This window comes from Apis cerana, linkage group LG10 (genome assembly GCF_029169275.1).
Source record: "Apis cerana isolate GH-2021 linkage group LG10, AcerK_1.0, whole genome shotgun sequence".
NCBI classification, from domain to species: Eukaryota; Metazoa; Arthropoda; class Insecta; order Hymenoptera; family Apidae; genus Apis; species Apis cerana.
In genome coordinates, this window is record NC_083861.1 from 2,402,560 (window position 1) to 2,423,918 (window position 21,359).

At 32.2% G+C, this 21,359-nt stretch overlaps 2 protein-coding genes and 1 long non-coding RNA gene across 16 annotated transcripts in view; 1 reads left to right on the forward strand and 2 right to left on the reverse strand.

Moving 5' to 3' along the window:
- The window catches only part of LOC107993055 (serine-enriched protein), a 134,635-nt gene extending 123,392 nt beyond the window's left edge, over positions 1-11,243 (reverse strand). For 9 of the 13 annotated variants that reach the window (XM_062081089.1, XM_062081091.1, XM_062081088.1 and 6 more), the window contains exons 1-7: positions 9,681-9,841; positions 7,690-7,907; positions 2,922-3,042; positions 2,637-2,802; positions 750-943; positions 316-533; positions 72-254 (exon numbers count right to left, since the gene is read on the reverse strand). In XM_062081089.1, coding sequence (XP_061937073.1) covers positions 72-254; positions 316-533; positions 750-943; positions 2,637-2,802; positions 2,922-3,042; positions 7,690-7,883 — 1,076 coding nt within the window. In that variant the 5' untranslated portion in view covers positions 7,884-7,907; positions 9,681-9,841. Of the gene's footprint in view, positions 1-71; positions 255-315; positions 534-749; positions 944-2,636; positions 2,803-2,921; positions 3,043-7,689; positions 7,908-8,584; positions 8,747-9,533; positions 9,553-9,680; positions 9,842-9,963 lie in introns of those variants that run through there. The other 4 variants (XM_017049247.3, XM_017049248.3, XM_028664429.2 and 1 more) reach the window with 4 other exon arrangements.
- Positions 1,120-1,965, reverse strand: LOC107993056 (probable small nuclear ribonucleoprotein E). The gene has a single exon (XM_017049250.2). It carries the CDS (start codon positions 1,857-1,859, stop codon positions 1,575-1,577), a length of 285 nt encoding a protein of 94 aa, XP_016904739.1. The 5' UTR covers positions 1,860-1,965; the 3' UTR covers positions 1,120-1,574.
- A 5,675-nt stretch (positions 11,244-16,918) lies between the features above and the next one.
- LOC133666817 (uncharacterized) lies at positions 16,919-19,574 on the forward strand. 2 transcript variants are annotated; one of them, XR_009831504.1, is made up of 5 exons: positions 16,919-17,103; positions 18,034-18,130; positions 18,340-18,618; positions 18,753-19,085; positions 19,247-19,574. It is a non-coding gene; the product is annotated as an uncharacterized LOC133666817 (long non-coding RNA). The 2 variants fall into 2 exon arrangements; XR_009831503.1 differs by lacking the exon at positions 16,919-17,103 and having other exon boundaries at positions 17,796-18,130.
- Positions 19,575-21,359: the final 1,785 nt, after the last annotated feature.

Here is a 21,359-nt window from a genome sequence, read left to right on the forward strand (position 1 = left end):
TATTTATAATTGGCATATTTATTATTACAATATGCTTAATATTACATCCTGTTAATCTTTATTAAACATACCGATATACTAGACGCCAGCTTTGTTTTGGAGATCCATACCACTGATTGAGAAGACGTTGAAAACCCATCTTATCTCGCGATAAAATTTGTGATCCCGGAAACAGAAATGGGCTAACTCTTGGCTGTAACCGCTTATCTGCACAAATTTCTGCATATTTGTTTGGTAGCGCTGCATACCTATACCTAAGACAAAACGTAAAAATCGAAAGCCTCCGAGAATAAAAAGCTTCCGGGCAAACCATACCTTATGGGTTTTGAGCCACTTGATCGATCTGGATTGAAAAATTCGTACCTCTCCAAGGAAAGTTCTATAGGCACTGCTCCGGTTGGTTCTACTTCCTCCGCAAAGACCTGGCTGTCGATTAGTAGAAGGCGAACATGATTTATCACTCCGGATAAATGTTGGCAAACCCTCACGCGCTCCTCCTCTGTCCAGTGTTGAGTAGGCTGCGTCACCCCTGCCTAGGAGCGTGGTCCGTACGGTTAAGCGTTCCTTAACTCGTAATTCTAAATTCCGATCCAAGAACCTAAGGACCCAAGGACCCGGTAATAATCGTATGCGACATAAGGTCTAAGACCTTGCACGACATACGCATGATCAGAGCGTTAAGTCTTCTTGGAATTTTCAACGGATTCAAAGTACTCGGAAACGGAATAGAATTTTTAAAGAAAAAGAACCTGATATTTTGCCCAGTTTAGTACTGCTCTCCAAACATCTTCTTCCTCCAATCCTAAGTAATCCGAAGATATAAGCTTCACCAAGGCATCCTTTGGAAGATTACAAAATGCTGTCGTTTTAACTGTATCTACAGCATTTTCTCCAATAAAAGCGAAACATCTTTCAATGAAGGAAGAACAAGCTCCTTTGCCACCTGTGATAATAAAATATATTTCATTAATAACACATTTAATATTAATCGATATTAAATTTTAAAATATAATGGCCTAAATAATAATATACTTAACTTTTATAATATTTAAAACATTATATATTAATTTCATATATTTATTTACATCAGGACTTTATAAATATAAATAAAACATTAAATTTGATTCAAAAATATTTATTAAATGTCTATCTAGATCATTATCTATTACAGCAATTGCTCAATCACAATATTTACACCTGGAATTTGTTTGAATACTAAATTGGGTACAATTTTAAATATATGGGATATACATTACACAGTTTTTCATTTAATAAAAATAATTGAAGATTAAAAGATTGAAACATGTTCTAAATTCCATGGAAATTAATATTATAAGATTATAATAACAAATACGTTTCTCAATAAAAAAAAAAATTATAATTTGTACATGTTAATTTACCATTGTTCTTTCTAATTACATTGAATTATGTATCACAAATATGATGAACTTGAAAGATATTAACTTTGTCCTTATTAAATGTTTTTAAGTCACTTTTAACATGTAGTTTACATTCTCAATAGCACAAAGTTTAAAACAATGCTTTTTTGTTCATTCTCCAAGGTTATGAATAACTTAATTCGCTCCTGGATTCGTATTTTGTATTAACGTTATATTATCGCCTTTTAACATGATTCGTCCGAGTGGTTTTCTGTTCTTTGTCTTCAAATGATATTCTTCCGCATCGTCCAGTACTAAATTCATATATTCGTCAAATCCAACGATGTGACCTTCGATTCGTAGGTTGATGTTCTCGAATAACCAAACTTGCACGCGCGAACGGTTTTGCAAGTATCGAAATATAAGGTTAATGGGTTGTACCATCACTTTTTGAACTTTTTGAGGTCCTTTGTACGACATTTTTGTGATAATTTCAAAAATTAACAAGCAACGTTTAATACACCCGTGCTTTGTAATAGCCAAACGCCGAAAAATGTGGCGTCGTAATTGTACCAACTGTGTTTCGTTCGGGATTTATCCCTATAATTTTCTTTCTTAAAATATTTTAAATGTCTAAAATTATTTCAACTAAGAATGAATTCAAGTAAATATTATATTAAAGAGAAAATTGAGATTCAAAATATTTATAAATTTATTATTTATAACATTTAATATTTTTAGTAAAATTTAATAGAAATAAAATGTTGGTACTACTGATTTTATATATATCCTATATAGTGCTGCCTCGGTGACAAATATGAGAATTACAAACGACGAATAACTCAGTCGATAAGTATCATAAACTGCAATTCTTTTCTATACAAAATATTCTTACCTAATGAGTAAAATATCATAAATTTTAAGTATCTTTGTCTTTTTTTTAAATAAAATATCTTGTATAAAAAAATGTTATACAAAATTTTTTATTTTTTTTATATTTTCATATTTATTCATATTTTTTTATATTTTCAATTATTCGTTCATATTTCAATTGTATATTCTGCATTTTTGATTTACAGAAACCTATACATTTATCAATTAGTAATATATTTTATGATATATATTTTAATAATTAATATTATTTAATATTATTTTTTATAACGCATCATTCAACTTCCAAAATAAAAACGCATCATAACTTCCAAAATAAAAATGTTTAATACAAAGAAACGTTTAACAATATGATAAATAACTTACTAGGAACTCGTTCTTGGGCATCTAACGCTGCAGTCAGAAGGGCACATGCGTTTCCTGGACTTAGAGTGGCGGAGACATGTTCCTCGCAACTTCTCCATAGTTCTTCGACCCCCAGTTCTTGCGCGAGACCCAGCATTTCGAATATACCGTTATCCTGTAGCATGATCTACGAAACAGTTACAGAATTAAATCCGGCCGTACGTTTAGGAAAATGAAACTTTTATCAATATTTTCCTCCCTGTTTTACACATCATCGCAAATTTATCTGTTCGAAATATTATTTACCTTCCCTGTGTACACGTAATGGATAAATTGTCGAAAAGTCTCTGGATGAGCGTGCGGCATACGCATTGGGGTTGGATTTCCCGGTGTCCCGATCCTCTTCGCGGCAGTAAAGTTCTTGCACCTAGGGAAATCGAAGCAGCGTATCGATTTCAAACAATAATTACCATGGGTTAGAGGAGAAAGGGAGACAATGAAAGAAGAGCATTGCTTTGAATCGGACGGGTGTACTATGGGTGCGTGACCCTTCTAACGAACACCCACCACTTCACCTTTCGTCACCTTCGCTACTACTTCTAGCAGTGTTTCGTGTTACAAAAGGGCTTAATTGACTTCGTCAGGAAGCTCCGTAGCCACGAGAGTATTCGCAACGTATGCAGCCAGGCTTTAGTTTTCGTTCCTCTAGAAATTAATGGCAACCTTCGAAAAGTCACTTCTCACCCTCTTTTTCCCCTGCGGCGAGCCCTCCCCCGTAAGGGAGAAACTCGGAAGAACAAATCTTTCCTAGTATTTCGTGCTGAAAGCGGAGATTCCCTGTGACCCATTGGGAGAACATTCGATCTCGGCTTTTCTAACGTGCACCCTCTCCTATAATGCGCACAATGCGACTAGATACACAAAAGGGAGGTTTTTAATATCGACAACTTTAAATACGAACGACGTATTTCTCTTTTCTTTTTTTTTTCTTTTTTATTTCGGAATCGTTGATGTACTTCATACATTTGCATAAAAATTAGTGCACGTGCATCGAGTAGTACTACTTGACTTTCGACAACATTGTCTATTTTCTCGATAACATTATTTTTTTTTCAAATTATCGATTTCAAATTTAACGTTATCTCGAAGGAAAAGAGCACTTTAAACTTTTACAAACGAAACGAAACGAAATTCCAATTTCGGGTCGTAATTAAGCAAAGCCAGGAAAAATTGAATTGGAAAATTGAAACACAAACGGTAGAGGAGCGGGATTTAAGACACGAAAGGCAGATAAACTCTTGAACGAGCCCTTTGGATCCAGTGAAGACACTGAAACGACCCCCGAGTTTCTAATACCACTAAGCCGAGGCAAGGTAAAAAGATTTCGTGTGCTAGAAACGAAGAGGTCGCGGTGCACAAGAGTTGCGGGAGGTAAAGCGTGTGGTACGAACGGCGTCCGTATCGAATCAAAAGAAAATCCGTCAAAGAGAGCGGGTGCAAATGGAAAAGGCATGCTCGCCGGGCGCTTTGATATTATAACCGACGCGTTAACAAACGCTCGGGTTCGTCGACAGGAGAACGCGAAAGTTGGAAAATCGCAGGGCCGACCTACGAAACATGGTTGCCGTGGAGGGGAGAGACTCGACAGAGGAAAACTAGTGCTCAAAAAAATTAAAAACACGAGCCTCGTGCACAGGAAGCGGGAAGTATACGTATACACGCACGGATGTGTAACCCTTGCTGCGGGTCGACTTTTAACGGACCGAAAAAAAACTCAACCTTTATGCTTTCACCTGCCAGTTCGAGAGCGATGCGGGCTCGCGTGCATATCAAAGCGTTATAGTTATAGTGTATTTATTTTGTGCAAATTAGAGGGAAATATTCGAATATCGAGAACATATCCTTTTTTCTTTTCTATCATTTTTTTCTATGTTCAATAACGCGGTTGCACGCGCGATATAATTCATCGTTAGAACAAACGGTTTTTGAATCTCGCGTCCATGAAATTCCGCAAGAAAAATTCGCACGTCGATCGTAGCAAGGAGCCTTGCCTCGTCAAGATTCTTTACTCTATCCGAGGGAACGTGAGCAGCAATTCTGACTAGAACCATGGCAATATCGGTAAGAAACCGCCCCACTGCCAAAGAAATGAAAAAAGAAATGTTAAGAAGGAAAAATAAAGGCGGGCTGCGGTTGGATGTTGGGTAGTGATGGATGATGCGCGGAACGAGGCGAAGAAGGATGGAAAGCGTGGAAGAAGAAGACGAAGGGGTGAGGGGTAGGAAAGGGGTGAAAAACGAGAAGTCGGTTCCCGGTGAGGAGAGAAGCTTTTCCCTAATCACAGGCGAACGCCGCAGCGGAATCAAAGAAAACCAAATATCAGCGAGTGACGGCGAGAAAAGAATAGGGCACCGCGTGCGCGCGTCTGGTGTGACGACGAGGTGTCACGGGGGTGGTAACGTAGGTTCACGAGGCTCGACGTGGAAAGAGGATGTTAGGGGGTAAGGTGGTGGGAAACGAGGGTCGTGGCTGCTTGGTTTCACGGCGGCAAGGGGTTGAATGTCGCCGCGGGCTCCGCTACTAACGACCAAGCGTGCGATTATATAGCGGCTCCGTCGATCTCCGCGCAAAAACCGCCTCCGCTTCCGGTGCACGAGAGTCAAATTCGCGCCACACCTCCTCGTTTCCTGTGAAACGACCGACGAGTCTCACCGCTTCGGTCCATTATCAGACACCGTATGCCTCGACTCGACAGATCCAAATTGTGTAGCATTGTCGTCCAATGCATAATTACTGGCGAAAGCAGCTCGATAACGAACGTTCTTTTTTTTCAATTGAAAATCCATCTTCTTCCATTGATGGGCATTGTTCGAAATTCGAGGATGGCGCGATGGAAAATTGCGCGGGGCGAATTTGAGCTGAAAATTTAGGTCTCGTTGATTGCATCGGTAATCCGTTGCTAGTAATTTCTCTCTAGAACCGGCAATTTTCTTTTTCCAATCTTCTTTAATTTCTTTTCGTTACGTTCGATGTTATATTTATCTTTCTCGAATCTAAGAATTATCGAATCAAGTGTTAATTACTCAAAATTGCGATCGAATTGTTTCTATTTGAATATTTCTAATGAAGCTAATCCTTTTAAAATCGTTCTCTTATAAAAATCAAAATATACGACTACCAAATTTCTTTTCTACATTTTCACACATAAACTAATGTTTTCTTTTTTTTTTTTTTCGATACACGTCACTTGACATATTAATAGCGGTCAGTTCCACGCGGGGATCAATAGAAACGATGGGATTACCAGTTTAAAGTACCATCAAACATCACCGAAGCTTGAGCTTATTTTTCAATTTCTTTTCTCCCGTTGTCAAGCATCGTTCTCATCTGCGTCGCATTTCGAAATGACAAGAACTGGAAGAGGGGTGGAAAGGTATGGGGATCACGACTCTTTGTCAGGATTTTCACCGGACTGGAGAGTACCGCGTAGAGTTTTGAGTGCGGTCGCGTATTGTCCATGCGTTTCTCCTACGGACGCCTGTCACGAGCATGCGTAACTTAATTTTCCGAGGCCAGTGTTGGAGGAACGAGAACGAAAGAGACGGAAGAGAAGGAAAGAGGACTGATGACAAAAGGACTCGACGTTCCCTTCCACGCCCTGATATCAAAAGGGTTCACAGGAATATCGTAATTGACTTTACAATTAGCATCGAGCCTATCCAGTGGAATGTCGCCGCCTCGATGCTAAGGCCCCTTCACCTAATATCAAACCGAGCCCTCCTTATTGCAATTAGAATTCTGTCGAGTGAAAATACGGCCTCGGAGACTCATCACAGATGAATCGGCCGCGAGAAAGAGTGAGAGAGAGAGGAGATGGTACCATTCTCTCCTCTTATTATCCAACTAATTAGAACGTTCGATCGATTCATTTCGCCGTAACAATCGAAGAGTCCCTTAATTAAAATTCATCGCTGCTGCGAACTTCACCGTCCTTTTTTTTCGATCAAGAAACTTTGATGACTTGGCGATTTTTCTCCCTGGAACAACCGTTCGACCAAGAATTTTCGTAGAATCTCGCTCGATCGAACGTTGTTTCGCGATTCGAGTGCTCTTCCGGCTCGAATACTCCTTTTCTCCCTTTTTTTCCGGAAAAAAAACAGAAGAAGGGACTATGTAAAGCGTGCAAAGCAAGAATAGTAGGTGAATTATGTATAGATTCCTTCGGTGACTCGAATAATTTAACGAAGTTATTATTTTCTTTCTGTTAGATTCGTTTGCAATTCCACAGAAAAGTTAACTTTTAGTTGTTCTTTCTTCTTTTTCTTTTTTCTCTTTTTTCTATCTTTCTTGCCAAGTTCCTTATACTAAATCGGTTTCACGAGCAAAAGAAAAGTTTGTAACGCAGTTACCGCGAAATAAGTTCCATTTCGTGTCTCAGATAAAGGAATCGAGGAGTCGTTGTGTCTCGCAAGAAGTCTCGCGAATTACGAAAATATTTTTGAACGTAAGTTTGTTTCTTTGCATTTTCGAAATAAACGAAATAAACGAAGTACGAGGATAAAACTGACCGTAATGCGTCATATTTCTACGTTAATTCTCTATTTTTTTTGCAAGAGATCCATTATCTTTTCACGAATGTATATAAATCGTATATTTTCTATATTTTTTATATTGATGAGACATATAAATGTATTTGTATCGAGCTCGATTTCTCGCGTGTATCTTTCGTGTCTCCAAGGAAATCCGAGGAATCAGCCGCGAATCGATCAACGAGACGGGAACTGTTTTAATAAAAATTACGATTAACAATTAATTTGGTCCCAAGATGCATCGTGCTAGCAATAATAAAATTTCCAATCTCGCTTGCTTCGTTTACAGGAATGACTCGAACTTGTTCGTCTCATCCCTGGAGGCGGTGAAAAATATCGAGGAGGAGACGAAGATAATGTAAATTGTCTCATTGTTTGAATTTCCACGAGTTTCACATGTTTTCCTGATCAACAGGGATATTATGCGTGGGCGCAGGAACGAGATTAATTGAAGCGTATCAAGAAACGATGAATAGAATACTGACCTAGCTTGAAGGATTATTCTGTGAGCGTAAACCGGTGTCTCGTCCCTTCCTAGCAGAAAGACAATGTCAGCTGTATCTTTGTCTTCGGAAAGTCGAGCCAAGTCCTCCAGAAGTCTAGGTACACCAGCTAAACCTGCCTCACCAGATATCCCCGCTGCTGATACCGCCCCCACAGTGACGGCTCTGGTCGCCATGATGTGTCGAATCGAAAGTCAACTCTGTAATATGAACAGTTATTAATGAGGTAGGTTCTTGATCACGTCGCGATTTATTTGCTATAATAATTTGCTATAATAATGATTAAAATTGCTATTTTTAATTTAATTTTAACGTTAATTTATGTGTAATAATATAAAATTATACCAAAATAATTTAAAGAATCTTCTTGTTTCGTTATATTTTCTTTTGAAGAAAGAATTTATTTTTAAATAGTTAATATATAGGTAATATAAATAAATAATACATCTAAATATAAATTTTAAATATAAGCTTAAATATAATTTTCTTTCTTAGCAAAAGAGAACGAGATGGATTTTTTTAAATTATTCTTTTATAATGCATATTATAGCACATAAATCGATATTTTATAATATTTTAATATATTTTTGTGAACGTTATCTATTTAATAATTAATATATTATCGATATCAATATCATAATGTGTTATGTTATATTTATTTCGTACACAAAATTCAATATCTTCTAATAAATAAAATAAGGTAAAGTTTCTTGACTCAAGTTTCCACTTTTCCAATATTTATACAAGTTCTTAAGCCACTATCAATTTTAAAAAATTGTCCTCAAACTTTTACGCGTAAAATATAAACTTTTCCCCGATACTTTTCTCTTTCTTTTTCTATACAGTTTCTGTAATTAGCGCAAAATATTTCACCTACAGCTTATCAAAAAAAGCCTTCGTTACTTTCCTTCAAGTACCACGAAACTTTTATTCATTAACCTTTCTTCGTTGGCCCGAAACAATCAAGCTAATTAAGACACCAACACCGAACGAATCATCCACTACATTTTTTTCGTACATCTATCGCGCGAAAGTCGACGCTCTCTGGGATCCCTGCAATTTGCGATAATCCGAAATTAATGGGGATCTCGATCAAAAATAAATCTCGTGATTGACGGCAAAGAAGAGGGAAAGAGAGAGAGGAGTACGTGAATATTATAAGGCGACCGCGTGTGTCATCGTTTCAAAAATATTTTCCAGTTGCATCCGCGGTAACGGTTGACGAGCTTCATCGCGGCTAGAGCAAAGGAAAGCAAAAGAAAAGGAAAGAAAAAAAATAAAACAAAACCGATTAACGTACAATCGGCGCTAATTGCGCGATTAATATTTGATTTGCACCGCGTCGCGACGCGGCGTCACCCTCGTCCCGTCTCTCTCTTTATTCCGCCCCCTCTCTTTGTCCGTGTCATTCAGCCACGGCTGGTCGATCGACACGGAGGATTTTGTGTCACGGCGGCTGGCTGATTCCCTTTTAATTAGTTCGGGTTTTGTAGTTTTCGAGCGTGTGACGCGCCTCGATCGCGCCGCGTGATTCCCCGGTCATTTGCCCTCTCTCCTGGATTTCCTCGCGTCATCCCGCATTCCGATGTCGAATCTGATTCGATTAAAATGTCATCCGACCAAGGTTTTGTTTAGCGCCCGATTGAGCAGCGTGCAAACGGTGAAAAATTGATTAACGAACGGATATCGCGATCCTCCGATTCGACGCACTCGCGATTATCGGTTAAACCGATTAATTAGTTACGATTAAGTGTCACGTTCATTGTAACGGCTAGAGATCTTCTCGAATAATCTCGACGATGAAGAAGTTTCTACAAACTCTTAACCTCTTTCCGGTATGATCATCGATCTTTCGATGCCACAAGCACTGAATATAAATGTAATTCGCGTGATCAATCGTTGATTCTGTACGTTTTCGATGTATTACCGTACGTGGAAGAAGTTAAAATAATTATATAATGTTGTATAATTACATTTTTAAACAAATTTGGTGGAACGAATCGGTGAACGTTCCTTTTCGTACCGCGCACAGATATCGACTGCCGTTTCGCACGGTGTTTATTTTGAATTTTGTTCGTTCGATTCTCGTCGCGTTCGATACCGTATAAATAAACACGCGTATACGAATATAAATAGCACGGGAATTATAACGAACGCTTGTTATCGAATAATATTATCGTCGAACGTGTTTGCGTTTAACTTGATAGAGAAGAAAAAAATTAATCATCGTTCTTGTCGAACATGCAGAAGGCTCACCTGAGGAACGTAGAATCGCGCGTTCGAGTTGGTATCACCTTTTTTTCGTCGATCGAGGCGAACGAACGTTCGAAAAGAGTCTAAGCGAACCGCGACGAGCTGAAGCGTTGTTTCCCTGGTACACGTGGACGAGTATTGTGCTCGCACGCGAAACACTGCATTTTCAGCCGATCGGCATCTCACATTCCCACGGGGCGAAACATTGTTTCGTCGAAAACTTTTCCTCCGTTTGTCTTTCCACGGTTTTCCCCTTTTCTACGACGAAGTCCGTTGTTCTACGACGCGGACGCGATCCCGCGAGTATCGCGCATCGAAGAAAAAGAAGGAAAAGGAGAGTCTAGGAAAAACGTGTATGTTCCGTTTCGACCGGAAGTTTCGACGTATAACGCGAGGTATTTCTACGGAGCGAGACGAGTTTTACGAGCGCTGGACCAGGCCTGGCTCGATCCCGCCGCCTTCTTCGGCCCTTCTCCTCTCGCGCAAAGGTGAGCCTGTGCCTCTTTTCAACCAACGACGATTCACTCCTTTCTTCTCGTTCTCGTGTGGCCAATGCTCCTGCAAGATCACTCCACCTCCAGCCGTTGTTGCCAGATCCTCTTTGGAGCACTGATCGCACGATCAAAAAGGATACACGCGCTCTCTCCAGCTAGCAACGAACGTACCATCTAACCTGACCCTAGATCGACACCGATCCCAACTTTTTCTCTCGTTCACTGACTCGATTCACATTGTTTATCCAGCATTCTGTACTCTTTGTTCCATTTTAAATCTACGTGAAGGCAAGATTCTCTTGTCCCTTTTTGATCGAAACTCTATTTCATTCTCACAGTGGCGTGCCTTGTTTTCGAGGCGGGTTTTCAAGCGATGGTTTTGCTTGGTCGCGCGATATTGCCGCAATGCGGTGCTTCCTAGTTTCCTCGACGAAATGGGATCGTCCTTTTATTCGTACCAGACGCTCCTTTTCGACCGTAATTCTAACCGAGTCTATTGGATTCAGTGATTCAAACACTTTAACTTGAGCTTCTACTGTAGATCGCATTTGATCTCAGTTTTTCGTCAATTCGCCGTCCGTGTTGAATTTACTTTACGGCTTTAGCTTAAGCAATTGAAAATGGAGAACGATTTAGATAAATATAATTGTGCGATTTGAAGTTAAATTCAATCCAATTAGTTTTCGAAAAGTGGAATGTATTTTGATGATAATATTATAGATTTATCAAAATATGGAGTAACAGCGATGTAAAAGTTTACGATGAATATAGAATAAAGACATCTCATTACTGTAATTGGATTATTCGATGCGTAAAATCATTTGTCATAACAAGTTAAAATTTGCTTAATAATAAAATTCGTTTATGGATTGTACTATGTTATTAACAGAAATATCCATTTTTCAATCGAGAAATGTAATTATCCTGGAATTTGAGATAGAATAATTTGTAACGTTCGTTTCCGCTATCATTCCAACAAGATGTGCTTTATCTTCTCAAGCTTCTCATTTAACTTTCCGTTCCATCCTCCATAATACCGCGATATTACGCGATGATAAATTGCAAAATGCATATCACATCTGTCTTTTGCGAATGTAGTGATCTACGATAAAATTTCTGCTCAACTTCTCTCGCATGGAATTAATCGATGGATGGTAAAACAGATTTTTCAATCTATTGACAAAGTGTAAAACAGATCTATTATAGATTAGATATAAAATAGATTATCCAGTTATTTTTAATGTCATTTAATTCAAAGCTTACGTAATCCCTGTTATAATTTTTGTGCTATATGCGATATTATCGATCCAAAAAGAGATAAAAATAGTATTGAAATGAAAAGAATTGTAATTCATTTATATACATTATTAATATTTATTCTTCCACAAGAGAAGGAAAAACGTTTATTTCATTACAATGATAGAATTGTAATTAAATATTAATATATTAAATAATAATATAATCATCCATATAAAAATTGTAATCATAATTGATTTATTATAATTATAATAGAATTCAGATTTAATATAGGATATTATTAATTATAAGCGTATGCAATATACAAATATACAAATATTTTTTTGAAATCCTAATTAATAAATTTTATTTTAACATAATTTTTTATAAACTAAAAACTAATATTAATAAAAATATATATCTGATTCTAGATTAAAATTGATTTTTAATTGATTGATTAATTTATTCGTTTATTAATTTATTGATTTTGTTTATTATATTATTATATCGTGTATTAATTTATTTATTCTTTTATTTATTTTTGATATATTTATTCATTTATTTATTTATTAATTAAAAGTTTTATTTTTTAGAGAAAAAAATCTTGATTTATCGTTTAAAAATTATATTAATCATTTCTGTACATAACTTGATTTTATTTACATAAATATACTTATGCACATATATTATATAAACAGTTTATTGTAAAAATATTTTTAAATTTTAAATTCTACGAAACAGTTTGTTCGTATCCATACATGCATGACCTATGAAAAAATCAAAATATTGAATATTTCTTATAGCCATGTAAATATTTCGTATTTCGTCAATTCTAGAAAAAATTAGATTCATGTTTCGATTTGTCGCGAATGGAAAGAGAAGATTATTTCAACCAATTAGAAAATCGCTTAGGAATCATGTGACACAAAGCGTTCTTCTAAAGATCTTCGCGAAAAGACGGTCGGTTTGTCCTGTACGTTTTTAACTACGCAATAAATAATTTTACCAGTATTCTTTTTTTAAATTTACAAATTATCATACCCTTTATTTAATAATTTATTAAATATTGTGATAATGTATGATTTAATAATATTACGAAATTAAATATTTTTTTGAATTTTTTTGTTTTGCTTTTTTCTTTGTATAACTTTCGTGAGATTGCCAATTATACGATTATCTTTTAGATAGAATTTAAATTTAATTATTGTTAATTAAACTTCTTTGTATTCTGTGCATTACAAATTCTATTTATTTCAAAATATTGTTTTTTTTTTATATATTATGGGGCTTAACTGGAGATATGGGATAGAAATAACAAAATGTTAATAAATATAGGCGCCATGATCACGTAACAATTTGGCATTTTTTCATCGAGATTTGGTAATATAGAATTCATTTTAATATTATATGATTATAAAAATAGAAACAATTAAATAAATTATAGTTTTATTCTGAATATTTGATTATTTTTTTGATTATTTTGAAATAAATTAACGAATAATTTCATTATTTAATCGTTTATATAATCATATTACGTGATGTAAAAAAAGGAATTTTCTTAAATAAATATGTTTATTTAAAAAAATTTTGATTTATTGTAAGCATTTTTCAATATATTTTAATTCTGAATACGAACTTCTCTTATAATTTTTAAAGAATAGCAGTATTTTCTAAATAATTGATTATATAGGATAGAAAATAGAAAGAAAATATGAAACAGATTTTATTTCTTTTTCTAATCTTTATCACTCTATTGTAATTTTATTTTCAGTTTATTGTAATCGCGTGCAATGCGATTAAGAGTCAGTATTTGTTTCAGTACTTCCCATTTTTTAGAGTATGATAATTCCAAATAAATTTAATTAAAATAATCATCGCGAAATTAGAGTCAGTGTTCGTTTGCCAAATACAAAATATGAACAGACGCATTAATAATTTATTATTTTTATTTTTTTATTATAAATATTCGTTTTTCGTGCAAAGTACAATCAGTATTTCTATATTTTAGTCCCTTTAGACTTTTTTAACTTTAAAATTAATTAATTTGTTCTTCTATGTTATAATTTTTTTTGTTTTATAATAGTTAACTTCTATATTAATATTTTCTTCTTGAATTTGTATATTTATTCACCATTTATATATTATAAAATTAATTTTTTTCATATGTTGCAACATATAAGGCAAGAATTTAACATTGTAATACATAAATAATGAATAAAACATAAAAAGGAAATATAATATAATTATTATAAAGTAGAAAGAATGGAAACATAGGAGAAGAATTTAATCTCAAAATAAAGAAAATCTAAAATAACTAAAACATAAAATATTTAACACAAGTGTTATCCTAATCTAGATAATACAAAAACATTTAAATAAAACATAATAAAATTTAAAATGTTAAATTCTTTTTTTATATGTTGTAGCTTTATTAGATTTACTCTAATAATTACTAATTATTATGTTTTAGTTCTTTTTAGATTTTGCCAACTTCAAGATTAATTAATTTGTTCTTCTATGTTACAATTTTTTTTTGTTTTATAATAGTTAACTTCTATATTATATTCTCTTCTTATGTTTGTATACTCATTCATTATTTTCATATTATAAGATTAAATTCTTTCATATGTTGCAACATATAATGCAAGAATTTAACATTGTAATACATAAATAATGAATAAAACATAAAAAGGAAATATAATATAATTATTATAAAGTAGAAAGAATGGAAACATAGGAGAAGAATTTAATCTCAAAATAAAGAAAATCTAAAATAACTAAAACATAAAATATTTAACACAAGTGTTATCCTAATCTAGATAATACAAAAACATTTAAATAAAACATAATAAAATTTAAAATGTTAAATTCTTTTTTTATATGTTGTAGCTTTATTAGATTTACTCTAATAATTACTAATTATTATGTTTTAGTTCTTTTTAGATTTTGCCAACTTCAAGATTAATTAATTTGTTCTTCTATGTTACAATTTTTTTTTTGTTTTATAGTAGTTAACTTCTATATTATATTCTCTTCTTATGTTTGTATACTCATTCATTATTTTCATATTATAAGATTAAATTCTTTCATATGTTGCAACATATAATGCAAGAATTTAACATTGTAATACATAAATAATGAATAAAACATAAAAAGGAAATATAATATAATTATTATAAAATAGAAAGAATGGAAACATAGGAGAAGAATTTAATCTCAAAATAAAGAAAATCTAAAAGAACTAAAACATAAAGAGAAATATTTAACACAAGTGTTATCCTAATCTAGATAATACAAAAACATTTAAATAAAACATAACAAAATTTAAAATGTTAAATTCTTTTTTCATATGTTGTAGTTTTACTAGATTTACTCTTATAATTATTAATTATTATGTTTTAGTTCTTTTTAGACTTTGCCAACTTCAAGATTAATTAATTTGTTCTTCTATGTTACAATTTTTTTTTGTTTTATAATAGTTAACTTCTATATTATATTCTCTTCTTATGTTTGTATACTCATTCATTATTTTTATATTATAAGATTAAATTCTTTCATATGTTGCAACATATAATGCAAGAATTTAACATTGTAATACATAAATAATGAATAAAACATAAAAAGGAAATATAATATAATTATTATAAAGTAGAAAGAATGGAAACATAGGAAAAGAATTTAATCTCAAAATAAAGAAAATCTAAAAGAACTAAAACATAAAGAGAAATATTTAACATAAGTGTTATCCTAATCTAGATAATACAAAAACATTTAAATAAAACATAACAAAATTTAAAATGTTAAATTCTTTTTTTATATGTTGTAGCTTTATTAGATTTACTCTAGTAATTACTAATTATTACGTTTTAGTTCTTTTTAGACTTTGCCAACTTCAAGATTAATTAATTTGTTCTTCTATGTTACAATTTTTTTTTGTTTTATAATAGTTGAGTTGTATATTATATTCTCTTCTTATGTTTGTATATTTATTCATTATTTTTATATTATAAGATTAAATTCTTTCATATATTGCAAACATATAAGAGAAGAATTTAATTATTGTAATATATAAATAATGAATAAATCATGAAAAGAAAATATAATATAAAAATTAATTGTTGCAAAGTAAAAAGGATTGAAACACAGTAGAAGAATTGAATTAATCTCAAAGTTTAAAAATTTAAAAATAAATATAATGTAAAAATAAGAAAAGTATTTAACAGAAGTATTACTTAAATCAAAAAAAGAAAAAAAATGTTTACACAAGACAATTAAATTTTGCAAATATATAATATTAAATTTTACATATATGTATTCTAATTCAATATATTTCTATTTTAACACTTGTGTTAAATTTTTTTTTAATGCTTTAGATTTTTAGATTTAGATCTTTTTTAACTTTGAGGTTAAATTGTTCTCTTTTATATTTTAATCTCTTTTTATTTTATAACAGTCAAATAATTTTTATGTTATTTTCTTTTTTGTATTTTATTCATTATTTATGTATTATAATTTTTTTATTTTTTTATAAACATTTTTCCAATTCAATTAATATAATATGTGTTGAATTTTATTTATATTCTTGAAATTTTTATATTTATTTAACTTTTATGTTAATCTTGTTTTATATTTCAATTCTCTTCAGATTTTGTTTAATTATGAATAATTATAAAATATCTTATTTGTCTTTTCTAATCTCTTTGAAGCTTAAATAATTTAAATAATTGAACATTAAATAATTTTTTTGTTTTTTCAAATTCAATTAATTGTTATGTTAAATATTTTTTTGTGTTTTAAGATTTTCTGTTTAATATTTGATATTTGATATTTATGTTACATTGCTCCCTTTTATTTTTTTAATTTAATGTCTTAAATTTATTTATTTTAAAATTAAATTGAATCTTTCTGTTTTAATTATAATAAATTTAATTTTACACTGTGTTATACTATGTTATGTTTTATAATCTTTTCATTTTTGCAATTTTTATGAATTTTTTTATGAATTTATTTAAGTTTTTTTCTTAAATTTCTTTCTTGTTTTTTTTTTTTATTTTAAATTTGATTAATCTTCATATTAAATTCTTTCTTTATACTATAATGTTTTATTCAATTTAATAATTTTTTAAATTAATAATTATATTAATAAATTTGTTATATTTCTAATTAATATATTTTTGCAGGATTCTAATGTTACGAGTAAAAAACAAGTAATATATATTATATAAAATTTAAATTTTCCGCGCGATTTTAAAATGAATAAATAAGCGTCATGCGCCAGCCAATCAGAACGTTGCTCTGTTGGAGACGCGAGACGAATCAGTGCGCATCATTTTGCGCATTATAGTGCGCAGGCGTCAGTCTACAGTTGGAAATCGTGACAAGAGGACGGATCGTCGCAAATTCGGATTATGAAGTAAATTATTTTACTGTTATTACTTCCAAATTTATGAATTATTGCTAATTTAGTTTTTTAAATAATCCATTCAGTGTAGTGAAAACAAAATTAATTAGTGTTTTGTGTCTTTTTGTGTCTTTTTCTTCGATTGTTCATTTGGCGTCTACTGCGTCATTACGAATAGTCTCGGTATCGAAATATTTCGAGACAGAATTTGAAATGGTATATCGGTTTTTTTTAATATAATTTTTATTGTATACGTTTATTTTACATTCTTGATCTTTATTTTTTATCATTTTAGTCGTATTAAAAGAAATTTTTACGATTCGTATCATTTCGTGAAATGGAATTATTCAAGGTCGTATATTTTTCCGAATATACATACGTATATATCGTGTGCAACGTCTCGCGTGTGTGTTTACTGTTTACTTTTTTTGATCTATCGTTTGTATTTTGCTCGAGGCTAGAAACAATCCTTATAACATTGTGCTTCCAAGAAATTGGATTCGTGTCCAAACATGTTTCGACTTGTCGAACGTATCCCCTCTCCTTGTTATTATTTCAATGCGCAGAAGCGAAGCGCGAAGAGACATTATTCGTTGATTCGTCGTAGGGATTAGAAGTTAGAAATTTTCTCGAGACGTGTATTCTATTTAGTGCGTAATATTTTAATATTATTCTTTTATAATTATTTTTTTTCTTCATTTATACATTTGTATTTAATTGAAAATATCTTTATTCAATATTTAATCATTAGAATAGATAATTCTTTGACAACTCAAATCATTTTGAGTTCCTTATTCATCATATAATTCAAGTGTCGAATTTAATAAGATAACTTAGGTGAGTTTTTATTTGATTTGATTGTTGTGATCTTGTGACTTTAACGTAATTTAATTTCATACATTTTATTCATTTATTTAGAAGTTTTGATTTCTTTTTGTACAGGTTTAGTTGGTAGTGTCATGATAGATCTCCGAAGGCGGGAAAAATTCCAATATGGACGCCATGTCTTTCGTGATGACGTGATAAAATTTTACATTTCGTATGTATAAATTTTTATTTTGTTTTATTGGATCTCAAATATTCATAAACAATTGGTAACATTTTTATACACAATTCGTAACCAATTAAAATAAAAAAGCAGTATTTTCAAGAACAAATGTTCGATAGGAAAAAGAAAAAGAAAAATATCAAAAGATATTGTTTCTTGTTCTAGTCCTCACCCCATTACTAATTTAATATTAATTTCAGAAAATATTTGTGACCGCGCGCAATGCGGTTAATAGAATCAGTGTTTGCTTCGTCAGTAGTATTTTTAATATTTTTTAGAGCACAATAGCTCTGATTAAATTTATTTAGAATAAACAAAGAATCGCGAAGATAGAATCAGTGTTTTTTCGCCGATTAATTTATACGGACGCGTTATTAGTTTCTTATTTTTATTTTGTTTTTACAAATATTCGTTTTCGGTACAGAGTAAAGTCAGTGCTTCTCTCAAGAGAATAAGGCGATCATCCATCACGCGAAGAGGTAAGGAAAATCATTAGATTCTCACTTTTTAGATTTTATATTAAAATTTCATTTTTTTTTACTATCGCGAGATTTTAGATAACTGTTATATTTGTAAGAAAAAATTACATACAATATTTCACGTTTTATTACAGATGCTGATAATCTGCTCTTCATGAAAGCTTTTCTTGGATAATATTTAATCTTAAAAAATATTTGTGACCGCGCGCAATGCGGTTAATAGAATCAGTGTTTGCTTCGTCAGTAGTATTTTTAACATTTTTTAGAGCACAATAGCTCTGATTAAATTTAATTAGAATAAACAAAGGATCGCGAAGATAGAATCAGTGTTTGTTCGCCGATTAATTTATACGGACGCGTTATTAGTTTCTTATTTTTATTTTGTTTTTACAAATATTCGTTTTCGGTACAGAGTAAAGTCAGTGCTTCTCTCAAGAGAATAAGGCGATCATCCATCACGCGAAGAGGTAATTATTTTTTACTACCAAAATTTTTATTTTTTTAAATAAAAGTTAATTAGAATTTCAATACATATCATTGTTATATATTGTAATCTAATAGTTTGATATTTCAAATAATTATTTCAAATAATCAGAATCGTGTTTTAAATTATGTTGTTTTGTCATAGATTTCTTTCCTCCTCCTACCTGATGGCAGCCTTCTTCTCGATGACTTCTAGGTCAGAACACAGCGAAGCCGTTCGTCGCATCGTATGGTGAGTCGCATGGTTTTTGGTTCCTCTGGTCGCTCAATCATGTCGTAGGATGAGAGATCCGAATCGACACGAGTGACTGGTTGTATACGTAGAATTTTGCACGAGCACAATGATCGCGGGTATTTATTTATAATACCCGTGAGTAGTAACAATTATTTCTTTTGTGATTTATTAGTTCAGGCTAGAGTCTTCTTATGCATCGCGTTTTTGATTAATAATATTTAGCGATTTTGTAAATTTTCTGCCAAAACATATAATAATTATTGTATTAGCATGATACGATAATTAGTTTGAAATTTTTGGAATGAATTCAAAATTCTTCAGAGTAATATTTCAAGTTATTTGATCAATTTGATTATTGTGATTTTCATATAATAATTATATATAATTTCAATATGACTTGCAACACTTGTAGATAAATAAAATTCAATTTTCTCCGTACAAATATGAATTAAATTTTGTGCAAGAAGACATTTCGCGACAGGCAGATTTTAGAATCAGAGCAATAAGATTTGAATGTTATTCTTGTGACTTTGAAAATATGCTCTGATGAAGGAATCGCCTGAGGGTATTTCTATTAACATTTATTACAATGAAAAATTACAATGAATTCTTTTTTAAATTCTTTTTTAAATTCAATATGAAAAATTCAATAATTTATGCAATTAATAAAATGAAAGATAAATATATAGAGTCACAAATAGATTGAAATATAATAAGATAATTTAATATATATATATATATATTTATAATGCAAAATCAAAGAATATTAGCTCGTTAGATACAAAATGGATATATTAATATTTTTTAGCTCAGGATTTTCAGGTTTAACCCTTTCCATGTTCATTGCCAGGAACTCACTCACGTGCCCAGGTGTTACTTGAGTGAAGGAGAGGCAATGGGTATGATGACCTAGTTCATAAGTTAATACAAATTTTTTAGCGACTGACGATGCGTTAGTGTATCGTGCACGACGTACTTTCCACATTGTGTGTGTGTGTGTGGTTAGGCTGTGGAATTGCGTCGTTCCAATTTACTATTTCTTTCATTATTCAATCACAATTTACAATAAAAATTTACGAAAGTAGTAAAAATGGCAATTAAGTATTGCGAATAATAAATAATAATAAATAGCAAGATTATTAATCTTTAATCTCAAATTACAATAATTATACAATTTTGATTACATTGACAATAATGATACCGTTTAGTCTGGTGACTAAACACTAATATTTTAGAAAACATTACATATTCATAAATATTCAGAAATATAGAATTAAAATGTATATACACGCGTTTTTGAGATCGCGTTTCACGCAATGGTCGCTAGCCATCGTCAGTCGATTTCAGGAAAATGGTACGTAAAGTTAGAGTGTGCGAGTAGTGTGCCAAGCCCGGGTGTCGGAGACGTCCCGGGACGTTTTCCCTAGTGTAGGCTTTTGCGCCCGGGTATTATGCGTGAGAATCGTGGAATGAGTGTGTTGGTGTGCCTGTTTTGCCATCTTTTAAATATAGAGTTAGGTAGGATAGGTAGTATACTTCTGGTATGTCTGTTAATTATAAGTAGGTAGGGCCGGGCAGGTTGTCACAGTCTCTGATCGGGTAGGCGCGTTTTCGCGTGACAATCTGTTTCAGGGAATAAAATTTGAAAAATCGAGGGTGAAGTTGAGACGAATGGAGAACAATGCCATTCGTCTCTGGCTTTGCTCATCGATTTTTCGAATTTCGCGGTCGCGGTCGTGATTTGTTTTCGAAACGAACGTTGCGCTCGAGATTCTGTACATGTTCGGAGAATGATCATTACGATCGTTGGTCGTCCATGTGCACTTAGCTTTCGCGATTTAGTCCCTTTTTTTTTATTTTTTTCTTTGATTTGCGATTAGTGAATCTCGAGCCTAGATTTAAGTTTCAGCGGGCATTGCGCCCGAAGGAGGAAGACCGAAGAGGCCCGACAAACTGTCACGAAGAGGGCTGCAACGAATGGCTTCTCATCTTTTGGATTTTATCCGAATCCAAAGAATGGGAA

Bases quoted from the DNA above. Each gene is read 5' to 3' on its own strand.
- LOC107993056 (XM_017049250.2), bottom strand. From the start codon at position 1,859: ATGTCGTACAAAGGACCTCAAAAAGTTCAAAAAGTGATGGTACAACCC.